This window comes from Aulonocara stuartgranti (genome assembly GCF_965226115.1).
Source record: "Aulonocara stuartgranti genome assembly, chromosome: 23".
NCBI lineage: Eukaryota > Metazoa > Chordata > Actinopteri > Cichliformes > Cichlidae > Aulonocara > Aulonocara stuartgranti.
The window spans coordinates 44,169,365-44,191,835 of NC_138958.1; the positions used below are offsets into that span (position 1 = coordinate 44,169,365).

At 46.1% G+C, this 22,471-nt stretch overlaps 2 protein-coding genes across 2 annotated transcripts in view; both read left to right on the forward strand.

Moving 5' to 3' along the window:
• The window catches only part of LOC309701483 (NACHT, LRR and PYD domains-containing protein 12-like), a 442,279-nt gene that overhangs the window by 390,575 nt on the left and 29,233 nt on the right, over positions 1–22,471 (forward strand). Inside the window, exon 13 of the mRNA XM_082525719.1 lies at positions 20,060–20,254. Coding sequence (XP_082381845.1) covers positions 20,060–20,254 — 195 coding nt within the window. The remainder of the gene's footprint in view (positions 1–20,059; positions 20,255–22,471) is intronic.
• Positions 1–22,471, forward strand: part of LOC309701496 (NLR family CARD domain-containing protein 3-like) — a 391,901-nt gene that overhangs the window by 8,874 nt on the left and 360,556 nt on the right. The gene's annotated exons all lie outside the window — the stretch shown is intronic.

Genomic DNA, 22,471 nt, shown 5'->3' on the forward strand with positions numbered 1-22,471 from the left:
CAGTTCATGAGGAAATGTTCAAAACAGCAGCTGAGAAGAAATCTGCTTCACAAAGTTGGATCCAATTCCAATAGTTTGTGATGCACTTGAACGCAGCGTGAGCAGTTCACTGCCTAACCCCACAGAGACTGTCAGTCTGGACTTTTCTTTATTTCTATTGGCTGTCAGTGAGATTTCAGAGCAATCAGAGACTGTGGGTCTGTGTATGAAGTATAATTCATGTGCAGTTGTTGAAGTTGTAGAATGAGAAATAGCAGTTTGGGGTATTTCCTGCTTTCATTGTCCTGCTTGTGCTGATGAAAATGTTTATTGACGTGTGAATTCATTCTTCAACGCTCGATTCTGCCTGAACAACGTGAAAACTTTGCTTATTTTTGTGTAACACAATTCAAAGTAGGGCTGGGTATCGTCACTGATTTCTAGAATCGATTCGATTCAATTCGATTGGAATGTGGGAAATGTTGCCTCAGACAGTCAGAAATATTATAATTCAGATCAGTATATTTACATATTTTTGTATCTATAAAAGGGAAGCTGGCACTTTCGCGACTTTATCAAAGGTGTGAGCATCACAGCAGAGGCCTTTGTGTCAAAGTAGCTGAAGATAAAACACAGAAAAACATGAAGCTGATTTTCCTGGGATTTTATAAAAATATTCTGCAGTAGATCAAAAACACATAAACATTACCTGATGCTGCTGAAGTGAAGCAGAGCAAAGTTACACCGTTTTTATTACAAACACAGCGTTTTGCAGTTTTGCATAATTTTAAAAAGTTTAAATTTGTTCAGTATTGAACGGCAGAAATGAGGCTTTCTTTTCGAAAGTAAGTAAAAGGAAAAAAAACAGCGGCCGACAGCCTGTAAACAACGGTAGACTTGTGCGTAACAAGCAAGCGAATAATGCAGAAAACAGATTTTTAGACGGGAAACTGTTCTTGAAGTACAGAGAGAGAGAGAGAGAGAGCTGTGCATGAAGTGTGATTTTATCCTGGTGGAAACAAACAGCAAAAGTCAGAGTGAGTTCATGACGATGTTTATGTGAAGCGTAGTTTGGATCTTCTTTTGCTGCTGGTTCAGTCAGTATTGTTTGGAGAGAGATAAAACTAACAGCTTTAGAATCAGTGTAAAAAGGACGTAATAGAATAGAATAGAATAGCCTTTATTGTCATTGTACAGAGTACAACGAAATTGGAGTGCCACTCCCTTGGTGCAAGATTCAAAAATAAATATAAATGTAAAATATAAAAAGTACAATAAAACAATCGCAAGTATTCAAACAATAGTAAGTAAGATATATGCAGGATAGCAGCATTAATATAATGACAGTATGAATAGCAGCATAATATAATGGCAGTGACGGTATGGTATAGCTAAGCAGGTTCAAACAGGTTAAACACAAAGCTCGGAGCCGCTGAAACATCAGAATCAGCGAGCTGTCGGCTTTCAACCCCGACCGTGTCCGTGTCATCAGGTGAGAAAAGCGACATCTCACTGATTCTGATTCGCGGGTCGCGCTGTGTGTTTAAGTCTTTGTGCAGAATCCGTGTTCCTGCTCTCATTTACTGTCTTAGCTGTTGTTGAAATTTTGTGAGATTTCACCAGAAATTCTGGAATTTCAAGCAAAATAAATTTATATTAAAAAATAGATTCAGGATTTTAATTAATCGATTTTACGTTATCCAAGCCAGAATCGATTTTAATCGATAAATCGATTATAAAAACCCACCCCTAAAAGCAACCTATTAGACCCATTAAACACTAACATAGATGAATACTCAGATTTAAACCTTTATTGTTTCACAAAGGGTTAAAAAGGGAACGTCCACAGTTTAGACTGCAGCAGATTTTATTAAAGCAGTTTGACAGGAAGTAAAGCAAAAACACAAAGAATAAGTGTTTCACATATTAATACATATAACATAATAATAAAAGAAAAGCAAAAGAATGATAAAAAAGAATGAAAAAGTTGTCCAGAGCAGCAGGATGTCTGAGGTCTGCAGAAACACAAAAACACAGCAGCTAAAAATAGTTGTTGAAAGAAAACGAGGTGGGAGCTGCTGATTCCTGAGCTTTGATACTGGATTAGCTTCAGTAGTTATTCCCATCACTGCTGTAGGAGCTACATTTAGTCACAGCTGATTGTCTTTGACCAATCAGAAGACTACTGTTGTAAAAACAAGCAGACAAAGAACCAATGAGAGTGAAGAACAGGATAAAGAGCTCGTGTGATGGAGGCAAAGCAATAATCAGCAGACTGTAGCAGTTTCTATCTGGATGAAAGTAGAAGGAGCTCAGCGGAGCTCAGTCCCATATCTTTGGTTAGAAACAACATCAGTGATTTCCTGCTGCTCGAGATGATTCCAGCAGCTCTCATTAGTTTTCAGTTTTCAGTTTTATTTGTCATATGGAAGTTAGCACAGGGTCAACATTGCAATGAAATGTGTTTGATGAGCAGCAGTCACTCAGCAGCATGATACAGTAGGAGAAAATATAATAAAATAAAATAAAATAATAAAGACAGATTGAAGTCTTTCAGGCTTTAGTGCCGACTTCCCTGACAGAGGCTGGACTCCATGGTCTGCACAGGAGGCTTCTACACTGTGTGGAGGTGACTCCTGGACTTGAAGACAGGCTGCAGGTACATGTGTGATGAAGAGGAGCTACAGCAGTGTGATGGAGCTGCAGGTGTGAAGGAAGTCCTGCTGTCCTGTCCCACCCTCATCTTTGCTTCCTCTGTCTTCTCTGGACTTGTCCTCCTGTTTCAGAAACAGCACTGCTTCATGCCGAGGGTGGACGGGAGCGTTGGCTCTGATTCTTTTACCGTCCACCACAAGGAGACACTGATGCTGACCTCCTGATTCATCTGCATGTGTTCTGCTTCACACTGCTCACCTCCACCAAAGACTTCACAAACATCTTCTTTCTTTGAGTCCAGTTTGTCCCACAAACACTTCCAAATCTCCTCCTCTGAGATTCTGCAGCTTCTTGCAGTGTGACTCAGCTGACTTCTGACAGACCACAGACTGGCACAGCATCCACATGTGTCTCCTTTCAAACAGGCTCTTGATGTTTCCTCCCACATCATTCTGGCCTCTCAGTCTCCTTTGTTCTCCAGCTCTGTAGCTCCAGCTGGTGAAGCTTCAGTTTTCCATGTTGGTAACAGTAAACTACAGCCTCTGCTGTCAGCTGGGTAACTAAACAGAGCTGCAGCACGTCTCTGCGGTGGTGCTACATCCAGCCTGCAGACGGCCGTCAACATGTTGTAGTGGTTTACAGTCACCAGGGGGCGCTGTCCCAGCCATGCAGGCAGTGGGCTGCTCTGCTTGTGCTGTTGTTGGTGAAGCTGAAGTGAAAGCGAGAGTTAAAACCCTGAACAGTGTCCACTGAGCTTCTCATGCTCTTCTCATGCTCAAAGAAGTTTAACAGGAAGGACGACTCGTCCATCAGGCGTCCAGCTGTCCGTGACCGTGTCCACAGCAGAGTGTGACCGAGGCTTCATGCTAACACGCACACATGAAGCTAATACCACCACGAGCAGCTGCTCATTGGATTTGGAGGACAAATGTCTGCAGCTTCTCACAGGCAGTATGCAGAATGTGGATCTCCACAAAGACTGTGGAGAGCTCGTCCCACACTCTAAATCCAAACTTGTCTGCACAAAACTTCTCACACGTTCCCGTCACAAGTGTCTTCTAAGTGAAGCTACCAGGTTCAGGTGCAGCTTGTTTATCTGGAGCTGCAGGAGATGATCCATCCTCACAAAGCAACACAGCAGATATGCAAACACACAACACAACCAAAGGATTCTCTCTGCATGTCTGTGGCTGATGCTGCTGGAACGAAGCTGTTTGAAACCTTGTTGTTCTGCACTTTGGGACCAGAAGAGGAAACTGAAGCTCTGTGCAGAGGGTCCAATGGAAGCAGCCAAGCGCTGTAAGTGTCTGCTGTACAGGGATGCTGGTTCAGCTGTGGCTCAGTTTCACAGTGTGACTCAATAAAAGCAGCAGGAAATCAAAGCTTGATGCTTTCATCAGTGTGGAAATAAGAAAGTTTCCTGTGACAGACGCTGGAGCTCTTTCACTCTCAGCTTCACAGTTTCAGCTTCAAACTTCTTCCAACATGTTTCTAACACGGCCACATTCCACCTTAATGGAGCTGATATCTTGTGCATCAGCACATTTTCTAAAGGCAGCGATCACATCTTTAGTTTTGGATGTTTAACTGCAGATTGTTTATGTGTTTATAGCACATTAATTACAGCAGCAGCGTTGACCACAGTGCTGTACAAGAATCCAAAATAACGATTAAAATAACTCCTAATATTAATATCACACATCAAATATCAAATAACTCTCATGCTGTATTAAAAGCCAGTGAATACAAATGTGTTTTAAGAGCAGATTTACAGAGACTGACAGCAGGAGCTGGGGCTGTTCGATAGAACGATGTATATATGATGACCATATGAAAACGTCTATCGTTTCATATCACGCTCTTTGTTTCCTGCTTATGTGTTTGTGTTTTCCAGATAAAGCTTTCAAAATAAATCTGAAGATCCTGTTGAGAGTTTTCAAAATAAACACAATACATTACTGCGGTCGCTCGTTTATCGAGTTACGTTCTAAAAATAAGTCTCAGAATGAAGTAGCAGCTTTATGTTTTACAAGTATTATAGAAGTTTTAAGGCAGTTAAACCCTCACTGCACACTTTCTACACTTTTCTCAGACAGGCATGAACATTTTCACACTTTTCTCTCTTGTTTAAACAAAGTTCAAACCTTCATAGAAAAATAAGTTCATTATTAAAGAGTGAAAGCAAAGTGTTTCTGAAACGTGTCAAATCAGCCTTTGCTGGCATTAAATGAGCTTCTGTGTGAGGAGCACTCGTCCATGGCCTGGGCTCCTCGCTGTCAGGTAAAGTTGCATAAAGCTTTTGAGTTTTTATGCAGATAATGTTGGTGTCCAGCACGATGTTCTTTTTCCTGCGGTCACTGAGCCACAAAGCCAAAGCTGACTCCATCCTTACGATGTTCTTGTTGTGGACAGTTACAACCTTTTTGCCTCCTTGTTGAAACTATGATGGTCAGCATCTTCCTCTGCCTTTGGCTGCTACCACAGGTGCAAAACGTCTCGTCATCATTGTTGTTTGTTGGGGACAAAACGTACAAACATACAGTGCAGCACTGCAGAGTCACACTGCTGTAAATTTGAACACATTCTGTACTGTACAGGAGACACGGCACGAGATTGGCTGACAATGGTCTACAGCCAATCAGGACGCAGAACACAATGCGCTGTAAAAAACAAAAACATGCAAAATTGCACAAAAAAGATCAGCGAAACAGCGAGGCCGCCAAAGGTGAACTGTGTTACAGCGAGGGACCAGCGTATATGTGGTTGTTGGGACGATAAATGTCTTTGAGCTTGTGTCAGAAGACGAGCTGCAGCTTTCTGGACCAGCTGCAGTCTTGCCAGGCAGGTCCCACTAACTCCAACATATAAGGAGTTACAATAATCCAGCTGGGACGTCATGAAAACGTGGAATGCCCGTTCAAGGTTTTTAAAAGATATAAATGATCTCACCTTAGATAAAAGCCTCAGTTTGAAGAAAGACCGCTGTACAACTGAGCTCAGCTGTTTTTCAAATTGCCGTCAAATATAAGCCCCAAATGTAATAATGCGATTTAATAAAAGAGCTGAACCAGTCTAATAGAGCGCCCTTGATGCCGCCATGCTCCAATGGTGAGGTCAAGATGCTGTGGTCAAGGCAGCGGTCAGATCCAAAAGCACAGCGGAGTCTCCTGATCAGTGGCTGATAAAAGATCATTAAGAACTTTTCAAAGTGCAGTTTCAGTGCTGTGAAGAGCTTTAAAACCAGACTGAAACCTTTACAACAGATTGCAGCTGAACAAATATAATCTTTTACAAAATCTTCGACAGGAAGGGAAGCTTTGAAATAGGCCTGAAGTTTGAGCAGACAGAGGATCCAGATCAGGTTTTTAGTACAGGCTGTACAACAGCATGTTTAAAACAGGCTGTACAACACCTGAACTAAGACTGCTGTTAAAAATCGCTAAGATGTCGGAACCAACAACCTTTAAAATCTTTTTAAACACGTGTTGGAACAACTTCATTTGGACAAGATGATGTCTTTATAGCATCACATCGTTCCTCCACCTGATCAAACCACACAGGCTCAAACTGATCAAAAACAGCTGAGCAGGTGAATATTTTAGCCCCGGTGCGATCTCGGGCGAGAGTATCGATGATGGCCAAAGGGCAGCGTCCAGCTCTACGGCCGCTGAAGAGCAGACTCAACAGACGCGCGTGATGTGGATCCTACTGCTCTAAAATTGGAGCTTCTTCAATCCATTAAAGAGGACATTAGTACGCTGTTAAAAGAAGAAGTCAGAAATGCATTGAAAGAAGATTTTGACAATATAAGGGCTGACGTGCAAGGACTGAGAAATGAGATCGCTAACAGCATGGCGGCGACGTGCGGCAAAGTTGATGGAGTAAAGGTTACAGTGAAAGAAGCTGAGGATGGGCTGTCAATGTGGAGCGATGAGGTGACCACCCTGCAGTCTACAGTAGAGAGTATGAAGGAGGAGCTGTCTGACCTGAAGGATAAATGTGATGAAGGCAGGAAGCGGAGAGCTAACATCCACATCATAGGGATCCCAGAGGGCCTGGACTCGAGCTCCTCCACGGCCGTATCCGTGCTACTACGTGAAGTGCTGGGTATGGATAAAGACGTTATTGTCGACCGCTCACACAGGAGCCCTATCCTGAGAAAGCCAGCTGGTAACCCGCACGCCGTCATAGCCGAGCGTCACTACTACCAGGATTGTGTGGCTACGCCGTGCCAGGGCCCAAGCCCCGCTTGAGTTTAACGGACAACCTATTGCAATATTACGACTGGGCGATATGACCCAAAGTTCATATCTCGATATTCTTTAGCTGGATGGCGATATACGATATATATCTCGATATTTTTAAAGCCAGAAAGTTCGAACAAAAAGAGAGTTCTTAGTCAAAGCTGTGTCCCAAATCTCACACAGGCACATTTATTAACATACAGCGTAGATGTACATGAAACAATTACTCAGGAATAAATGATCAGCATTTATTAAATAATAATGCTCCATAAATAAAAGAAAACAATGTTGTTTTTGTGCATAACAAACAGCTCACAATCGTGCAGTCAAAATGTAAACAGACGCTGAGCATAATAACAAGCAGCTGCTCTGTTCCCAGGTTCTACTGCGTGACTGACAGCCTGGAGTTTGAAACCCTCTTTGTAACCGTGTCTCTTACAGGTGCCATTTATGGTCCTTATACACACTCAATACAGTAATATTACGTTGAAGCAGAGTACGTATCACTCCGCGAGGCTCCTCGTAGCTGTAATGCTCCAACAATCCATCAAGCGGTGCGGCCTCGTAGCTGAGCAAAGTCGTACCAAAACATCTTTTGAAAGGTTTCTGAGCGCCGTGTAGCACATAAAATCGGTTCGAGGTCAGTAAGCACAACCAGAATTCATCCATAAGCCGCACTGTCGATTTATGAGAAAATTACAGGATTTTAAGTGCAGAAAATATAGTTTATGGTTTTCATTTGATCTTAGCAAATATCTACGCCTCTAATTGGGACGATCACAGATTTTTCACTAATGTCTTTGCGCGGCTCCCCAATATGTCATCACACAATATCATCTTTGAGGGAGACCTAAACTGCTCATTATCTGCTATGGACCACAGTTCACACAAAAGTACACTTAGTCCAAACTCAGCATGCGTCATTCAGAGCTTTCTTGATAATTATGGGCTGGCTGATGTATAAAGAGATTTCATAATCCTGCTTCACGTCAATACTCTTTTTTTCTAATGTCCATAAAACATATATTTGTATAGAAAAACGTCTCCCTTTAGTTACAGAATGTGATTATAAGACTCTGGTGATTTCTCCTCTTGTTTTTTCAATGTGTATTCCTGATGCCTGCTCCAACTATCAGCCATGGAGATTCAACTCAGTGTTGTTATCAGATGAAGAGTTTGTCAGTTACAAAAGGTCTCAAAGAGATTTTTTTTCTATTAATCAGACCCCAGAGATGTCATCATCAGTCATTTGGGAATCTCTAAAAGCATCTGAGAGGCCAAATAATTTCATTTTGTGCCAAACAAAGTGCAACACTGAAAGAACATCATCCATAAATATTGAGTAAGAACTGGACTCTCATACAGCGAGACTCAAATGCCTTTAAACATCAGCTTATCCTGCTGATCCAAGTCCAACACTGAGTTTGTAAAAACATGTTTGTCAATCATTTTGTTTGGTTTCTGAGGAAAATGATTCAATAACTTGCTGCTAATACACAACATTTCATCATATTTCCTCATAACCCTCTTTTGTCTGACCATTTGATCCCATTTGAATTTGCAATAAAGGATCCACAGAGTTTGGTGACAATAATGACAGTAGATGTTTGTGTGAAAGTGCTGGAAGCAAATGAGTGTGTGATGTTCTTTCAGTGTTGCACTTTGTAGACGCTCCCTGAGCACTGGTCTCACAGCCAGCTGCACATAGAGACCAGTGTTGTTAGTCCAGGTCAGAAGATGACTTGTTGCAATGAAAATGAGCTTGTAGTTTGTCTGCTTTAATAATGTGACTGGAAAAAGGTGTTGGACTTCAAATATGTCCATTTCTGTCACACTTCACCTTTAAAAGTGAAGCCATGTGGTTCCTGGAAGGAAAAACACGACTTTTTCAAGTCTTTGTCCTGTTTTTATGAGAAATGTACGACTTTAATGTGAAACATTCAGAGTTTTTTCTCTTGTTGTGTTTGTTTGAAGCTGCTTCCTGTTGGCTTCAGCTGTTTGGAGTTTCCATTTTCTAAACTTCTACATTCTGAACCTTCTTCAGCTCTGAACAGATGATGAAACACTGAATGATTTCAAGCACTTTGTCTAATAAACTTACATCTTTCATTCTTTATACAGATTGAAGAGCTGTGGTTTGTCAAAGATCAGCTGTGATTATCTGGCAGCAGCACTGAAGTCCAACCCCTCCCATCTGAGAGAGCTGGACCTGAGTAATGACTCCTTGTCTTTGAACAACAACAACCTGAAGGATCCAGGAGTGAAGCATCTGTGTGGTTTCCTGGAGAGTCCAGGATGTAAACTTGAAACTCTGAGGTCAGTCAGCATGTTTTAGTTGTGCTGAGATGAATATGATGTGAAAGTTGTGCTGACACTAAACTGCAGACATCAGGCTGATATTATACTGATCCACACTGAGGATCTTCATGGTAAAGTCTGTTTTCTTCTTCTCTGGTTTAGTCCATTGACTGCAGCAGAACAATGTTCACATTTCAAACAGTGATACTCAACGTATGGCCCACGGCCCACACGCGGCCTGCCCACCTTTCCTGATTCAGAGAGAGGGGACCCTGATTAACTGTGTAGCTTCTTCCTCACAGTTCTAAGTATCAGACACAACAATGAATAATCCACAGCTGACTGTCTTTAGCAGGTCAAAGGTCACGGCACACAGCAGACAGTCAGAAATATTCTAACTCTGATCATTTATCAGTTGTGACACTGTGAGACTTGATCAGAGGTGTGATCATCACAGCAGAGGCCTTTGTGTCAAAGTCACTGAGGATCAAACAGAAACACATGAAGCAGATTTTCCTCTTCTGGCTTTTTATAGCAGATAACCTTCAAAATATTCTGCAGTCGATCAAAAACTGAAGCAAACCATGAAGCAACATGTGAACATGAGCTGATGCTGCTGAAGTGAAGCAAAGTTACAGAGGTTTGATTACAGACACAGCTGAGAGTTTGTAATCTGTCATCATTTTAAAAAGTTTCCATGGAACAGCAGAAATGAGGCTTTACTGTCAGAGGCCGACAGCACTGAACACAACAGCAGACTGGTGGCTAATAAACAGTGAATGATGCAGAAACAGATGTTTGAAGCTGTTCTTGGAGTACACTGAGAGAGAGAGAGCTGTGCAGGCAGGAACAGCCAAAGTCAGAGAGAATTCATGAGCATATTGATCAAACGTGAAGCAGAGTTTGGATCTTCTTTTGCTGCTGCTTCACTCAGTTTTGGTTGGAGACAGATGAAACCTGCAGCTTCAGGATCTGGCGGCTCCTCTGTGGAGATCGTTGACAGCACCAAATTCCTGGGCGTACACCTGGAGAAGGACCTCGGCTGGTCCCTCAACACCAGCTCCCTGCACAAGAAAGCCCAACAGCGTCTCTTCTTTCTGAGAAGACTGAGAAAGGCCCGTCTTCCACCACCGATCCTGACCACCTTCTATAGAGGAACTATTGAGAGCATCCTGAGCGGCTGCATCACTGTCTGGTTTGGGAGCTGTGCCATATCAGACCGCAAGACCCTACAGCGGATAGTGGGAACAGCAGAGAAGATCATCGGGGTCTCTCTACCCTCTATTGAGGACATCTACACCACACGCTGCATTCGCAAAGCCACCAGCATTGTGGCTGATCGGACACACCCCTCTCACACACTCTTTACACTCCTGCCATCTGGAAAAAGGTACCGAAGCATTCGGGCACGCACATCCAGACTGTGCAACAGCTTTTTTCCACAAGCCATCCGTCTCCTCAGCAAAAAGGGACTGACTGATAAACACGCACACACACACATACACTAACATTATCACTCAGCTTAACTCAAATACCTCAAAACATTGAGACTGGACTGACTAACCAACACAAGCGCAAACACACTGACCTACACCACCAAACCATCGCACACACCAACCTGTAAATGCTCTTTTGCACAATATTATTACTAGATATATTATATATTATTATTTTTTTTGCACTAACTTGTCTTGTAGCACCTTGGTTCCTGGAGGAACGTTGTTTCGCCTCACTGTGTATTTTTAAACTGTATATGGTTGAAGTGACAATAAAGTTGAACTTGAACTTGAACTTGAACTTGTGAGCTGTCCACTTTCAGCCCCGACGGCGTGTCCGTGTACGTGCCGTCGAGTGAACGATCCACGCTCTGTGTTTCCATCTTTGTGTGTTTAGCTGCTCTCATTTACTGTTTTATCTGTTTGCTGCTTGTTGAAATAGTTTGTGAGCTTTAACCTGAGATTCTGGCAAAATACATTTATATGAAACATCGATTCAGGATTGAATGAATCAACATCGTTTTATTCAAATTAAAACCATTTAAATGGGAACATGAATTTTTTACAGCCGCCTCTAATGCTGGGTAATGTCAGCTGGTCCATGTGCAGCTGGCTGTGAGGCTCAGGGAGCGTCTACAAAGTGCAACACTGAAAGAACATCATCCATAAATATTGAGTAAGAACTGGACTCTCATACAGCGAGACTCAAATGCCTTTAAACATCAGCTTATCCTGCTGATCCAAGTCCAACACTGAGTTTGTAAAAACATGTTTGTCAATCATTTTGTTTGGTTTCTGAGGAAAATGAATCAATAACTTGCTGCTAATACACAACATTTCATCATATTTCCTCATAACCCTCTTTTGTCTGACCATTTGATCCCATTTGAATTTGCAATAAAGGATCCACAGAGTTTGGTGACAATAATGACAGTAGATGTTTGTGTGAAAGTGCTGGAAGCAAATGAGTGTGTGATGTTCTTTCAGTGTTGCACTTTGTAGACGCTCCCTGAGCACTGGTCTCACAGCCAGCTGCACATAGAGACCAGTGTTGTTAGTCCAGGTCAGAAGATGACTTGTTGGAATGAAAATGAGCTTGTAGTTTGTCTGCTTTAATGATGTGACTGGAAAAAGGTGTTGGACTTCAAATATGTCCATTTCTGTCACACTTCACCTTTAAAAGTGAAGCCATGTGGTTCCTGGAAGGAAAAACACGACTTTTTCAAGTCTTTGTCCTGTTTTTATGAGAAATGTACGACTTTAATGTGAAACATTCAGAGTTTTTTCTCTTGTTGTGTTTGTTTGAAGCTGCTTCCTGTTGGCTTCAGCTGTTTGGAGTTTCCATTTTCTAAACTTCTACATTCTGAACCTTCTTCAGCTCTGAACAGATGATGAAACACTGAATGATTTCAAGCACTTTGTCTAATAAACTTACATCTTTCATTCTCTATACAGATTGAAGAGCTGTGGTTTGTCAAAGATCAGCTGTGATTATCTGGCAGCAGCACTGAAGTCCAACCCCTCCCATCTGAGAGTGCTGGTGCTGAGCGACAACTACAACCTGCAGGATCCAGGAGTGAAGCATCTGTGTGGTTTCCTGGAGAGTCCAGGATGTAAACTTGAAACTCTGAGGTCAGTCAGCATGTTTTAGTTGTGCTGAGATGAATATGATGTGAAAGTTGTGCTGACACTAAACTGCAGACATCAGGCTGATATTATACTGATCCACACTGAGGATCTTCATGGTAAAGTCTGTTTTCTTCTTCTCTGGTTTAGTCCATTGACTGCAGCAGACCAATGTTCACATTTCAAACAGTGATACTCAACGTATGGCCCGCGGCCCACACGCGGCCTGCCCACCTTTCCTGATTCAGAGAGAGGGGACCCTGATTAACTGTGTAGCTTCTTCCTCACAGTTCTAAGTATCAGACACAACAATGAATAATCCACAGCTGACTGTCTTTAGCAGGTCAAAGGTCACGGCACACAGCAGACAGTCAGAAATATTCTAACTCTGATCATTTATCAGTTGTGACACTGTGAGACTTGATCAGAGGTGTGATCATCACAGCAGAGGCCTTTGTGTCAAAGTCACTGAGGATCAAACAGAAACACATGAAGCAGATTTTCCTCTTCTGGCTTTTTATAGCAGATAACCTTCAAAATATTCTGCAGTCGATCAAAAACTGAAGCAAACCATGAAGCAACATGTGAACATGAGCTGATGCTGCTGAAGTGAAGCAAAGTTACAGAGGTTTGATTACAGACACAGCTGAGAGTTTGTAATCTGTCATCATTTTAAAAAGTTTCCATGGAACAGCAGAAATGAGGCTTTACTGTCAGAGGCCGACAGCACTGAACACAACAGCAGACTGGTGGCTAATAAACAGTGAATGATGCAGAAACAGATGTTTGAAGCTGTTCTTGGAGTACACTGAGAGAGAGAGAGCTGTGCAGGCAGGAACAGCCAAAGTCAGAGAGAATTCATGAGCATATTGATCAAACGTGAAGCAGAGTTTGGATCTTCTTTTGCTGCTGCTTCACTCAGTTTTGGTTGGAGACAGATGAAACCTGCAGCTTCAGGATCTGTGAGCTGTCCACTTTCAGCCCCGACGGCGTGTCCGTGTACGTGCCGTCGAGTGAACGATCCACGCTCTGTGTTTCCATCTTTGTGTGTTTAGCTGCTCTCATTTACTGTTTTAGCTGTTTGCTGCTTGTTGAAATAGTTTGTGAGCTTTAACCTGAGATTCTGGCAAAATACATTTATATTAAACATCGATTCAGGATTGAATGAATCAACATCGTTTTATTCAAATTAAAACCATTTAAATGGGAACATGAATTTTTTACAGCCGCCTCTAATGCTGGGTAATGTCAGCTGGTCCATGTGCAGCTGGCTGTGAGGCTCAGGGAGCGTCTACAAAGTGCAACACTGAAAGAACATCATCCATAAATATTGAGTAAGAACTGGACTCTCATACAGCGAGACTCAAATGCCTTTAAACATCAGCTTATCCTGCTGATCCAAGTCCAACACTGAGTTTGTAAAAACATGTTTGTCAATCAGTTTGTTTGGTTTCTGAGGAAAAAGATTCAATAACTTGCTGCTAATACACAACATTTCATCATATTTCCTCATAACCCTCTTTTGTCTGACCATTTGATCCCATTTGAATTTGCAATAAAGGATCCACAGAGTTTGGTGACAATAATGACAGTAGATGTTTGTGTGAAAGTGCTGGAAGCAAATGAGTGTGTGATGTTCTTTCAGTGTTGCACTTTGTAGACGCTCCCTGAGCACTGGTCTCACAGCCAGCTGCACATAGAGACCAGTGTTGTTAGTCCAGGTCAGAAGATGACTTGTTGGAATGAAAATGAGCTTGTAGTTTGTCTGCTTTAATAATGTGACTGGAAAAAGGTGTTGGTTCCCTTTCAGTCGATTCACTCGGTACAACACATAAGTATGGGATATCACGCCCTCGCGTGTCCTGGCTGAAGAAACCTTTATTCACGCCTTTACGGCAGATGACGTGTGATGACACGCGCAAGGCCCCGCCCGCACATATAGCCGCTGCCATCACCGTCATCCCTCAGTTCTTACGCTCTTCACCTCGCTGAGAACACCTCTGCTGAGTTGGGCTAGCTAGCTACTGCTAGTTAGCTCCGTTGTCTGCCAACTTGAACCTAGCTTAACTGCCCCTGTTGGTGTTAGCCTCCACCGCCCAGCTGGTGCGTAGGCTGCCCGCGGGGCGCTATTTTCAAGTTTTTCTTGTGCAGCGTTTCGCTTTGCGTTTTGGGAATGGACTCCAAACCGAAGCGAGCAAAGCAGAAATCTTCTGTTCGCCCCTGTCCTCAGGGATGTGGTTTCTCTTTGCACGACAGCGACCAGCACGATGCCTGCCCTGTCTGCCTGGGGATCGTCCACGCTAGGAGAGCGTTGACGGAGCCCGAAGCTTGTGCGTTTTGTCGCCAGCTCCGACGCTCGACCCTGGAAAGACGGGTGACGTTTGTGGAAAGAGTGCTGGGACGCTCGGCTGTCGCACGGCATGACCCTCTTCTTTCCGAGTCTGGAGCCCCGGCTTCGTCCGAGTCCGAAGACGAAAATTTTCAGGTCGATGTCCCCGCGATTAGCTGGGCTGACCACATGGAATACGTTGACGGGTTAGCCGATGACGGACCGGAACCATGCAGGAGCGCTGACGGGCTTCAGCCTGGGTTGAAGCCCGCCAGCGCTCCCCAGGAAGACGATGACGTGCTGGACATCGGCCTGGACATCCATGGTTTGTCGGAGGATGAGCAGGAGAGCTCATTGTCGACCCAATATGCCGCCGCTGCTGCGCCGGTCGGCCACGATGACACCTCTCTTTTCTCCCTGTTTCGCCGTGCCGCTGAGAAGCTGCAGGTGGACTGGCCCTCTCCTCCACCAGCTCGGAAGCCGTCGCGGTTTGCGGGTTTTTTCCTTCCACCGGAGCCCGCAACGGCCAAAAACTGCCTCCCCATGTTCCCAGACTTTCTCTGCGAGCTAACAGCGTCATGGGACAAACCTCTGTCTACCCGCGTCACTGTGCCCGGCTATGGACAGTACATGGAATTGGACGGCGCCGAGGGAGCTGGTTTAGCTAACCCACCCCCTATGGAGCCGTCTCTGGCTGCTTATCTGGCCCCGTCCCATAACCATGGTGTCGGTGGCCCCGCAACTCTGCCGTCCAAGCACTGCAGATTCTCGGCCTCGCAGCTGGAGAAGATTTATCGGGCTCAGGCCGGCACCGCTCGAGCCATGAGCTCCGTCACCATGCTCCAGACGTACCAAGCAATGTGCCTGGCGGAGCTTGGATCGCTGGTTCCGGAGGACAGCCCGCTGTCACCTCTTCTTAACGAGGTTAGAGTCACCACGGATTACATCCTCCGTGCGTCTCGCTGTGCAGCGCTCTCCCTGGGCAGAGGGATGGCTTCGACAGTGGTGGCGCAGAGGCACCTGTGGCTGACCCTCTCCGACGTCCCTGATAGAGACAGAGCTGTGTATCTGGACGCACCAGTGTCTGCGGCTGGGTTATTCGGACATTCACTTGAAGCCATTCAGGCTAGATTCGATCTGAGGAAGAAGCAGACGGAAGCTCTGCGCGACATCATCCCCAGACGCCAGCCCCAGCCCAAGCCCACTGCTAGCTCTCACAGGCCCGCCGCTCCTCTGACAGCTGGCAAGAGACCGGCGCCCACTGCTGGAGTGGGAGGGCCGCCGGCGAGAGCACGTACTCCGGCCCGAGCTCCACGCCAGTCGGCCTGGGGCAAAGGCCCTCCCCCGGGCCCCCGACGGGACCCGACGCCCAGGAGGAAGAAGCCTCAGCCCTCCTAGCTGTGATTGCGAGTGGGGAAGGGATCCGGCAGCAGGGAGACGCTGCTCTTACCCCTCTGTTGCCGCACAAGAGGTGCCGCTTAAGTTCTGTTCAGGTTGTCAGCCCCAGAAGGCGCTGCACTTCCCTATCGCGGTCTCCCAAGCACATAACCCCTGCACACGGTTCAGATGTGTTGAATGTTCAAGCGACCACATCGAGTGTTCCCGCTGTTTTTCATTGTTATGCCCCGGAAAAGGTGCACCCAACAAAATGTATAAATGTACATGTTCCCATGTTGCAATCAATAAAGAGTGTTGTTTACTCTCAAACAATCTCAAATGCTCAACCTGCAGGCGAAATGAGCCAGGTCAGGCAGGGGATGCAGTCCCCTGCAGACACACTGGGGGGCGACGGCGCCCCGCCGTCAGTGCTGCAGGCCAGCCGGCTGGCTGCTCACTTCCCTCAGTGGCGCGCTTGCGCCCCCTCTCCGTGGGTGCTGCAAACCGTTGCCATGGGTTACCGGTTGCAGTTCCGGGTCAAGCCGCCTCGTTTCCAAAGAGTCGTGAACACGATTGTCAACCCCGAGGCAGCCTTGGTACTCAGAGAGGAAATACAGGCGCTATTACAGAAGAGAGCAATACGGGTGGTCCCCGCTTCGGAGACGGACAAAGGTTGGTACAGCCGTTATTTTGTCATTCCGAAGAAAGGGGGAGGGCTTCGTCCCATCCTCGACCTGCGAGTCTTGAACACGTACCTGCGAACGTACAGGTTCAAGATGCTAACACTCAGACAGCTCCTGAGTGCAGTCGGCCCGGGAGATTGGTTTGCGACAATCGATCTAACAGATGCTTATTTTCATGTCGCTATACACCCGAAACACAGGCAGTTTCTGAGGTTTGCATTCGAGGGCGTAGCCTACGAATACCTAGTGCTGCCGTTCGGGCTGTCGCTCGCTCCCCGCACCTTTACGAAATGTGCCGAGGCAGCGCTAGCGCCCCTCAGGAAGAGGGGCATCCGCATCTTGGCCTACCTGGACGACTGGGCTCTCGTGGCTTGCTCCAGAGAACAGGCGGAGACGCAGCTGTCGCGGGTTCTGTCACACATTCAGACACTGGGGTTCTCTGTGAACTTTCAGAAGAGCTCGCTAATCCCAGGTCAACAGATCGCTTTTCTCGGTCTGGAAATATGCTCTCTTTCCAGCCGCGCACGGTTGTCAGAGCACAGAGTGGCCGCGTTTCATCGCTGCCTCGCTCAATTTCAGCTGGGACGCAGACTGCGTTTCCAGACGATATTGCGCTTGTTGGGCATGATGGCATCTATGATCGCCGTAGTGCCGCTTGGGCTGTTGAAAATGAGAGCGTTTCAACGCTGGACTCTCTCTCACCGTTTGTGTGCTTCGCGTCACCTCCGGAGGAGGCTGCCGGTGACTGCGTCTTGCATGCTAGCTCTCCGTCCTTGGAGGGAGCCCGGGCTACTGCACCAGGGCTCTCGGATTGGGAGGGTGTTGTTTCGCAAGGTGGTGTCCACAGATGCTTCCCTAAGTGGGTGGGGAGCGCTGTGCGAGGGTGCGTCAGTGAGAGGGATCTGGTCCGCGGCTCAGCGCCAGCTGCACATCAACCACTTAGAGCTGTTAGCAGTGTTCTTAGCTCTAAAGCGTTTCCGTCCAGTCCTGCAGGGCCAGCATGTCTTAGTCAGGACGGACAATTCAACAGTGGTGTCTTATATAAACAGGCAGGGAGGAACACGCTCTCTTCCCCTGTTGCAGCTGTCTCGCTCTCTGCTGTTATGGTGCAGTGTTCATTTTCTGACTCTAAGAGCCACCCATGTCCCGGGCCACCTGAACCTGGGGCCGGACCTTCTCTCCAGGGGGGGTCCTCTGGTGAGAGAATGGAGGTTACACCCTTCAATAGTGGCTCAGATTTGGGATCTATTTGGCGAGGCGCAAATAGATCTTTTTGCTTCCAGGGTGAATGCTCACTGCCCCCTGTACTTCTCCATAATCGACCACGATGCACCCTTGGGCTTGGACGCGCTAGCGCACCAATGGCCAGACGTGCTCCTGTATGCATTTCCCCCAGTGGAAATGATATCTCCAATTCTGGAGAGGGTGCGTCGGCATTCCCTCTCTCTGATCCTGGTGGCCCCTTGGTGGCCCGCGAAGTCGTGGTATGCAGAAATAATCAGCCTGCTTGCAGCAAGTCCTTGGCAGCTTCCTCTCCGCAGGGATCTCCTCTCTCAGGCGGGGGGGGAAGTGTTTCATCCGCGCCCGGATCTGTGGCACCTTCATGCTTACCTGCTGAGAGGTTAAACTTGGTTGCTAAGGGTCTGCCACCTAGTGTGGTAGCGACGATTCAGAGCGCCAGGGCCTCGTCTACTAGAGGCTTGTACGCTTACAAATGGCGAGCCTTCGAGCGATGGTGCCAGGACCGCCACACTCTCCCATTTCAGTGCTCTATTGTGGATGTTTTGACATTCCTGCAGGAGCTGTTGGATAAAGGCCTTTCGTTTTCGACGATCAAGGTTTATTTAGCGGCTATATCTGCTTGTCATATCGGTTTTGACGGGGTGACACCAGGTGCGCATCCCCTCGCCGTGCGTTTTCTGAAAGGGGTTCGCCGGCTGAGGCCCGTGCTTAAGTCCAGTGTCCCGGCTTGGGACTTGTCTTTGGTGCTGGAGGCCCTTTGTGGCCCTCCGTTTGAACCCGTTGAGTCGGTAGATATGAAACTTCTTTCGTATAAGACCGCATTACTTCTCGCTTTGGCCTCGGCGAAGCGAGTGGGGGACCTTCATGCGCTGTCTGTGCATCCTGCCTGCACACAGTTTTCTCCTGATGGCCGCAAGGTCGTATTGCGTCCGAATGCCGCCTATCTTCCCAAGGTCATGCCTGCATCTTATAGTTCAATGGAGTTTGAGTTGCTGAGCTTTTGCTCCCCTCCTTTTGAATCTGAGGAGCAGAGGAGGGTGCATTCTCTTTGTCCGGTGCGTGCGCTACGCACCTACATTGAGCGCACTCGGGATGTGCGTTTGTGTGACCAGTTGTTTGTCTGCTTCGCTAATCCGAATAGGGGTAGAGCTCTGTCCAGACAGAGGCTGTCCCACTGGATTGTAGAAGCTATTTCGCTGGCATACAGCACCGGAGGTTTTGCGTTGCCCCACGGGGTGGGAGCTCATTCCACCAGGGGGATGGCGACCTCATGGGCTCTTTTTAGAGGGGTGCCTGTGGCTGATATTTGTGCAGCGGCTAATTGGGCGTCGCCGCACACTTTTGTGCGGTTTTATCGGTTGGACGTTACAGCCCCTTCGGTGGCTCATGCTGTCCTTTCTGCTGGGTCTACCACTCACTAAGGATGTGGTGGTCCCGTTCCGGTTCGGTGGCTGCTCTGCGGGGCGTGTATATAGGTCCCATACTTATGTGTTGTACCGAGTGAATCGACTGAAAGGGAACGATTAGTTATGTCTATAACTTCTGTTCCCTGAAGGAGAGGAACGAGGTACAACACAGGGTGGCCCCACTGAGCAGTTGGCTCGGTGAAGAGCGGCTATCGAACTGAGGGATGACGGTGATGGCAGCGGCTATATGTGCGGGCGGGGCCTTGCGCGTGTCATCACACGTCATCTGCCGTAAAGGCGTGAATAAAGGTTTCTTCAGCCAGGACACGCGAGGGCGTGATATCCCATACTTATGTGTTGTACCTCGTTCCTCTCCTTCAGGGAACAGAAGTTATAGACATAACTAATCGACTTCAAATATGTCCATTTCTGTCACACTTCACCTTTAAAAGTGAAGCCATGTGGTTCCTGGAAGGAAAAACACGACTTTTTCAAGTCTTTTTCCTGTTTTTATGAGAAATGTACGACTTTAATGTGAAACATTCAGAGTTTTTTCTCTTGTTGTGTTTGTTTGAAGCTGCTTCCTGTTGGCTTCAGCTGTTTGGAGTTTCCATTTTCTAAACTTCTACATTCTGAACCTTCTTCAGCTCTGAACAGATGATGAAACACTGAATGATTTCAAGCACTTTGTCTAATAAACTTACATCTTTCATTCTTTATACAGATTGAAGGACTGTGGTTTGTCAAAGATCAGCTGTGATTATCTGGCAGCAGCACTGAAGTCCAACCCCTCCCATCTGAGAGAGCTGGACCTGAGTAATGACTCCTTGTCTTTGAACAACAACAACCTGAAGGATCCAGGAGTGAAGCATCTGTGTGGTTTCCTGGAGAGTCCAGGATGTAAACTTGAAACTCTGAGGTCAGTCAGCATGTTTTAGTTGTGCTGAGATGAATATGATGTGAAAGTTGTGCTGACACTAAACTGCAGACATCAGGCTGATATTATACTGATCCACACTGAGGATCTTCATGGTAAAGTCTGTTTTCTTCTTCTCTGGTTTAGTCCATTGACTGCAGCAGAACAATGTTCACATTTCAAACAGTGATACTCAACGTATGGCCCGCGGCCCACACGCGGCCTGCCCACCTTTCCTGATTCAGAGAGAGGGGACCCTGATTAACTGTGTAGCTTCTTCCTCACAGTTCTAAGTATCAGACACAACAATGAATAATCCACAGCTGACTGTCTTTAGCAGGTCAAAGGTCACGGCACACAGCAGACAGTCAGAAATATTCTAACTCTGATCATTTATCAGTTGTGACACTGTGAGACTTGATCAGAGGTGTGATCATCACAGCAGAGGCCTTTGTGTCAAAGTCACTGAGGATCAAACAGAAACACATGAAGCAGATTTTCCTCTTCTGGCTTTTTATAGCAGATAACCTTCAAAATATTCTGCAGTCGATCAAAAACTGAAGCAAACCATGAAGCAACATGTGAACATGAGCTGATGCTGCTGAAGTGAAGCAGAGTTACAGAGGTTTGATTACAGACACAGCTGAGAGTTTGTAATCTGTCATCATTTTAAAAAGTTTCCATGGAACAGCAGAAATGAGGCTTTACTGTCAGAGGCCGACAGCACTGAACACAACAGCAGACTGGTGGCTAATAAACAGTGAATGATGCAGAAACAGATGTTTGAAGCTGTTCTTGGAGTACACTGAGAGAGAGAGAGAGCTGTGCAGGCAGGAACAGCCAAAGTCAGAGAGAATTCATGAGCATATTGATCAAACGTGAAGCAGAGTTTGGATCTTCTTTTGCTGCTGCTTCACTCAGTTTTGGTTGGAGACAGATGAAACCTGCAGCTTCAGGATCTGGCGGCTCCTCTGTGGAGATCGTTGACAGCACCAAATTCCTGGGCGTACACCTGGAGAAGGACCTCGGCTGGTCCCTCAACACCAGCTCCCTGCACAAGAAAGCCCAACAGCGTCTCTTCTTTCTGAGAAGACTGAGAAAGGCCCGTCTTCCACCACCGATCCTGACCACCTTCTATAGAGGAACTATTGAGAGCATCCTGAGTGGCTGCATCACTGTCTGGTTTGGGAGCTGTGCCATATCAGACCGCAAGACCCTACAGCGGATAGTGGGAACAGCAGAGAAGATCATCGGGGTCTCTCTACCCTCTATTGAGGACATCTACACCACACGCTGCATTCGCAAAGCCACCAGCATTGTGGCTGATCGGACACACCCCTCTCACACACTCTTTACACTCCTGCCATCTGGAAAAAGGTACCGAAGCATTCGGGCACGCACATCCAGACTGTGCAACAGCTTTTTTCCACAAGCCATCCGTCTCCTCAGCAAAAAGGGACTGACTGATAAACACGCACACACACACATACACTAACATTATCACTCAGCTTAACTCAAATACCTCAAAACATTGAGACTGGACTGACTAACCAACACAAGCGCAAACACACTGACCTACACCACCAAACCATCGCACACACCAACCTGTAAATGCTCTTTTGCACAATATTATTACTAGATATATTCTATATTATTATTTTTTTTGCACTAACTTGTCTTGTAGCACCTTGGTTCCTGGAGGAACGTTGTTTCGCCTCACTGTGTATTTTTAAACTGTATATGGTTGAAGTGACAATAAAGTTGAACTTGAACTTGAACTTGAACTTGAACTTGTGAGCTGTCCACTTTCAGCCCCGACGGCGTGTCCGTGTACGTGCCGTCGAGTGAACGATCCACGCTCTGTGTTTCCATCTTTGTGTGTTTAGCTGCTCTCATTTACTGTTTTATCTGTTTGCTGCTTGTTGAAATAGTTTGTGAGCTTTAACCTGAGATTCTGGCAAAATACATTTATATGAAACATCGATTCAGGATTGAATGAATCAACATCGTTTTATTCAAATTAAAACCATTTAAATGGGAACATGAATTTTTTACAGCCGCCTCTAATGCTGGGTAATGTCAGCTGGTCCATGTGCAGCTGGCTGTGAGGCTCAGGGAGCGTCTACAAAGTGCAACACTGAAAGAACATCATCCATAAATATTGAGTAAGAACTGGACTCTCATACAGCGAGACTCAAATGCCTTTAAACATCAGCTTAT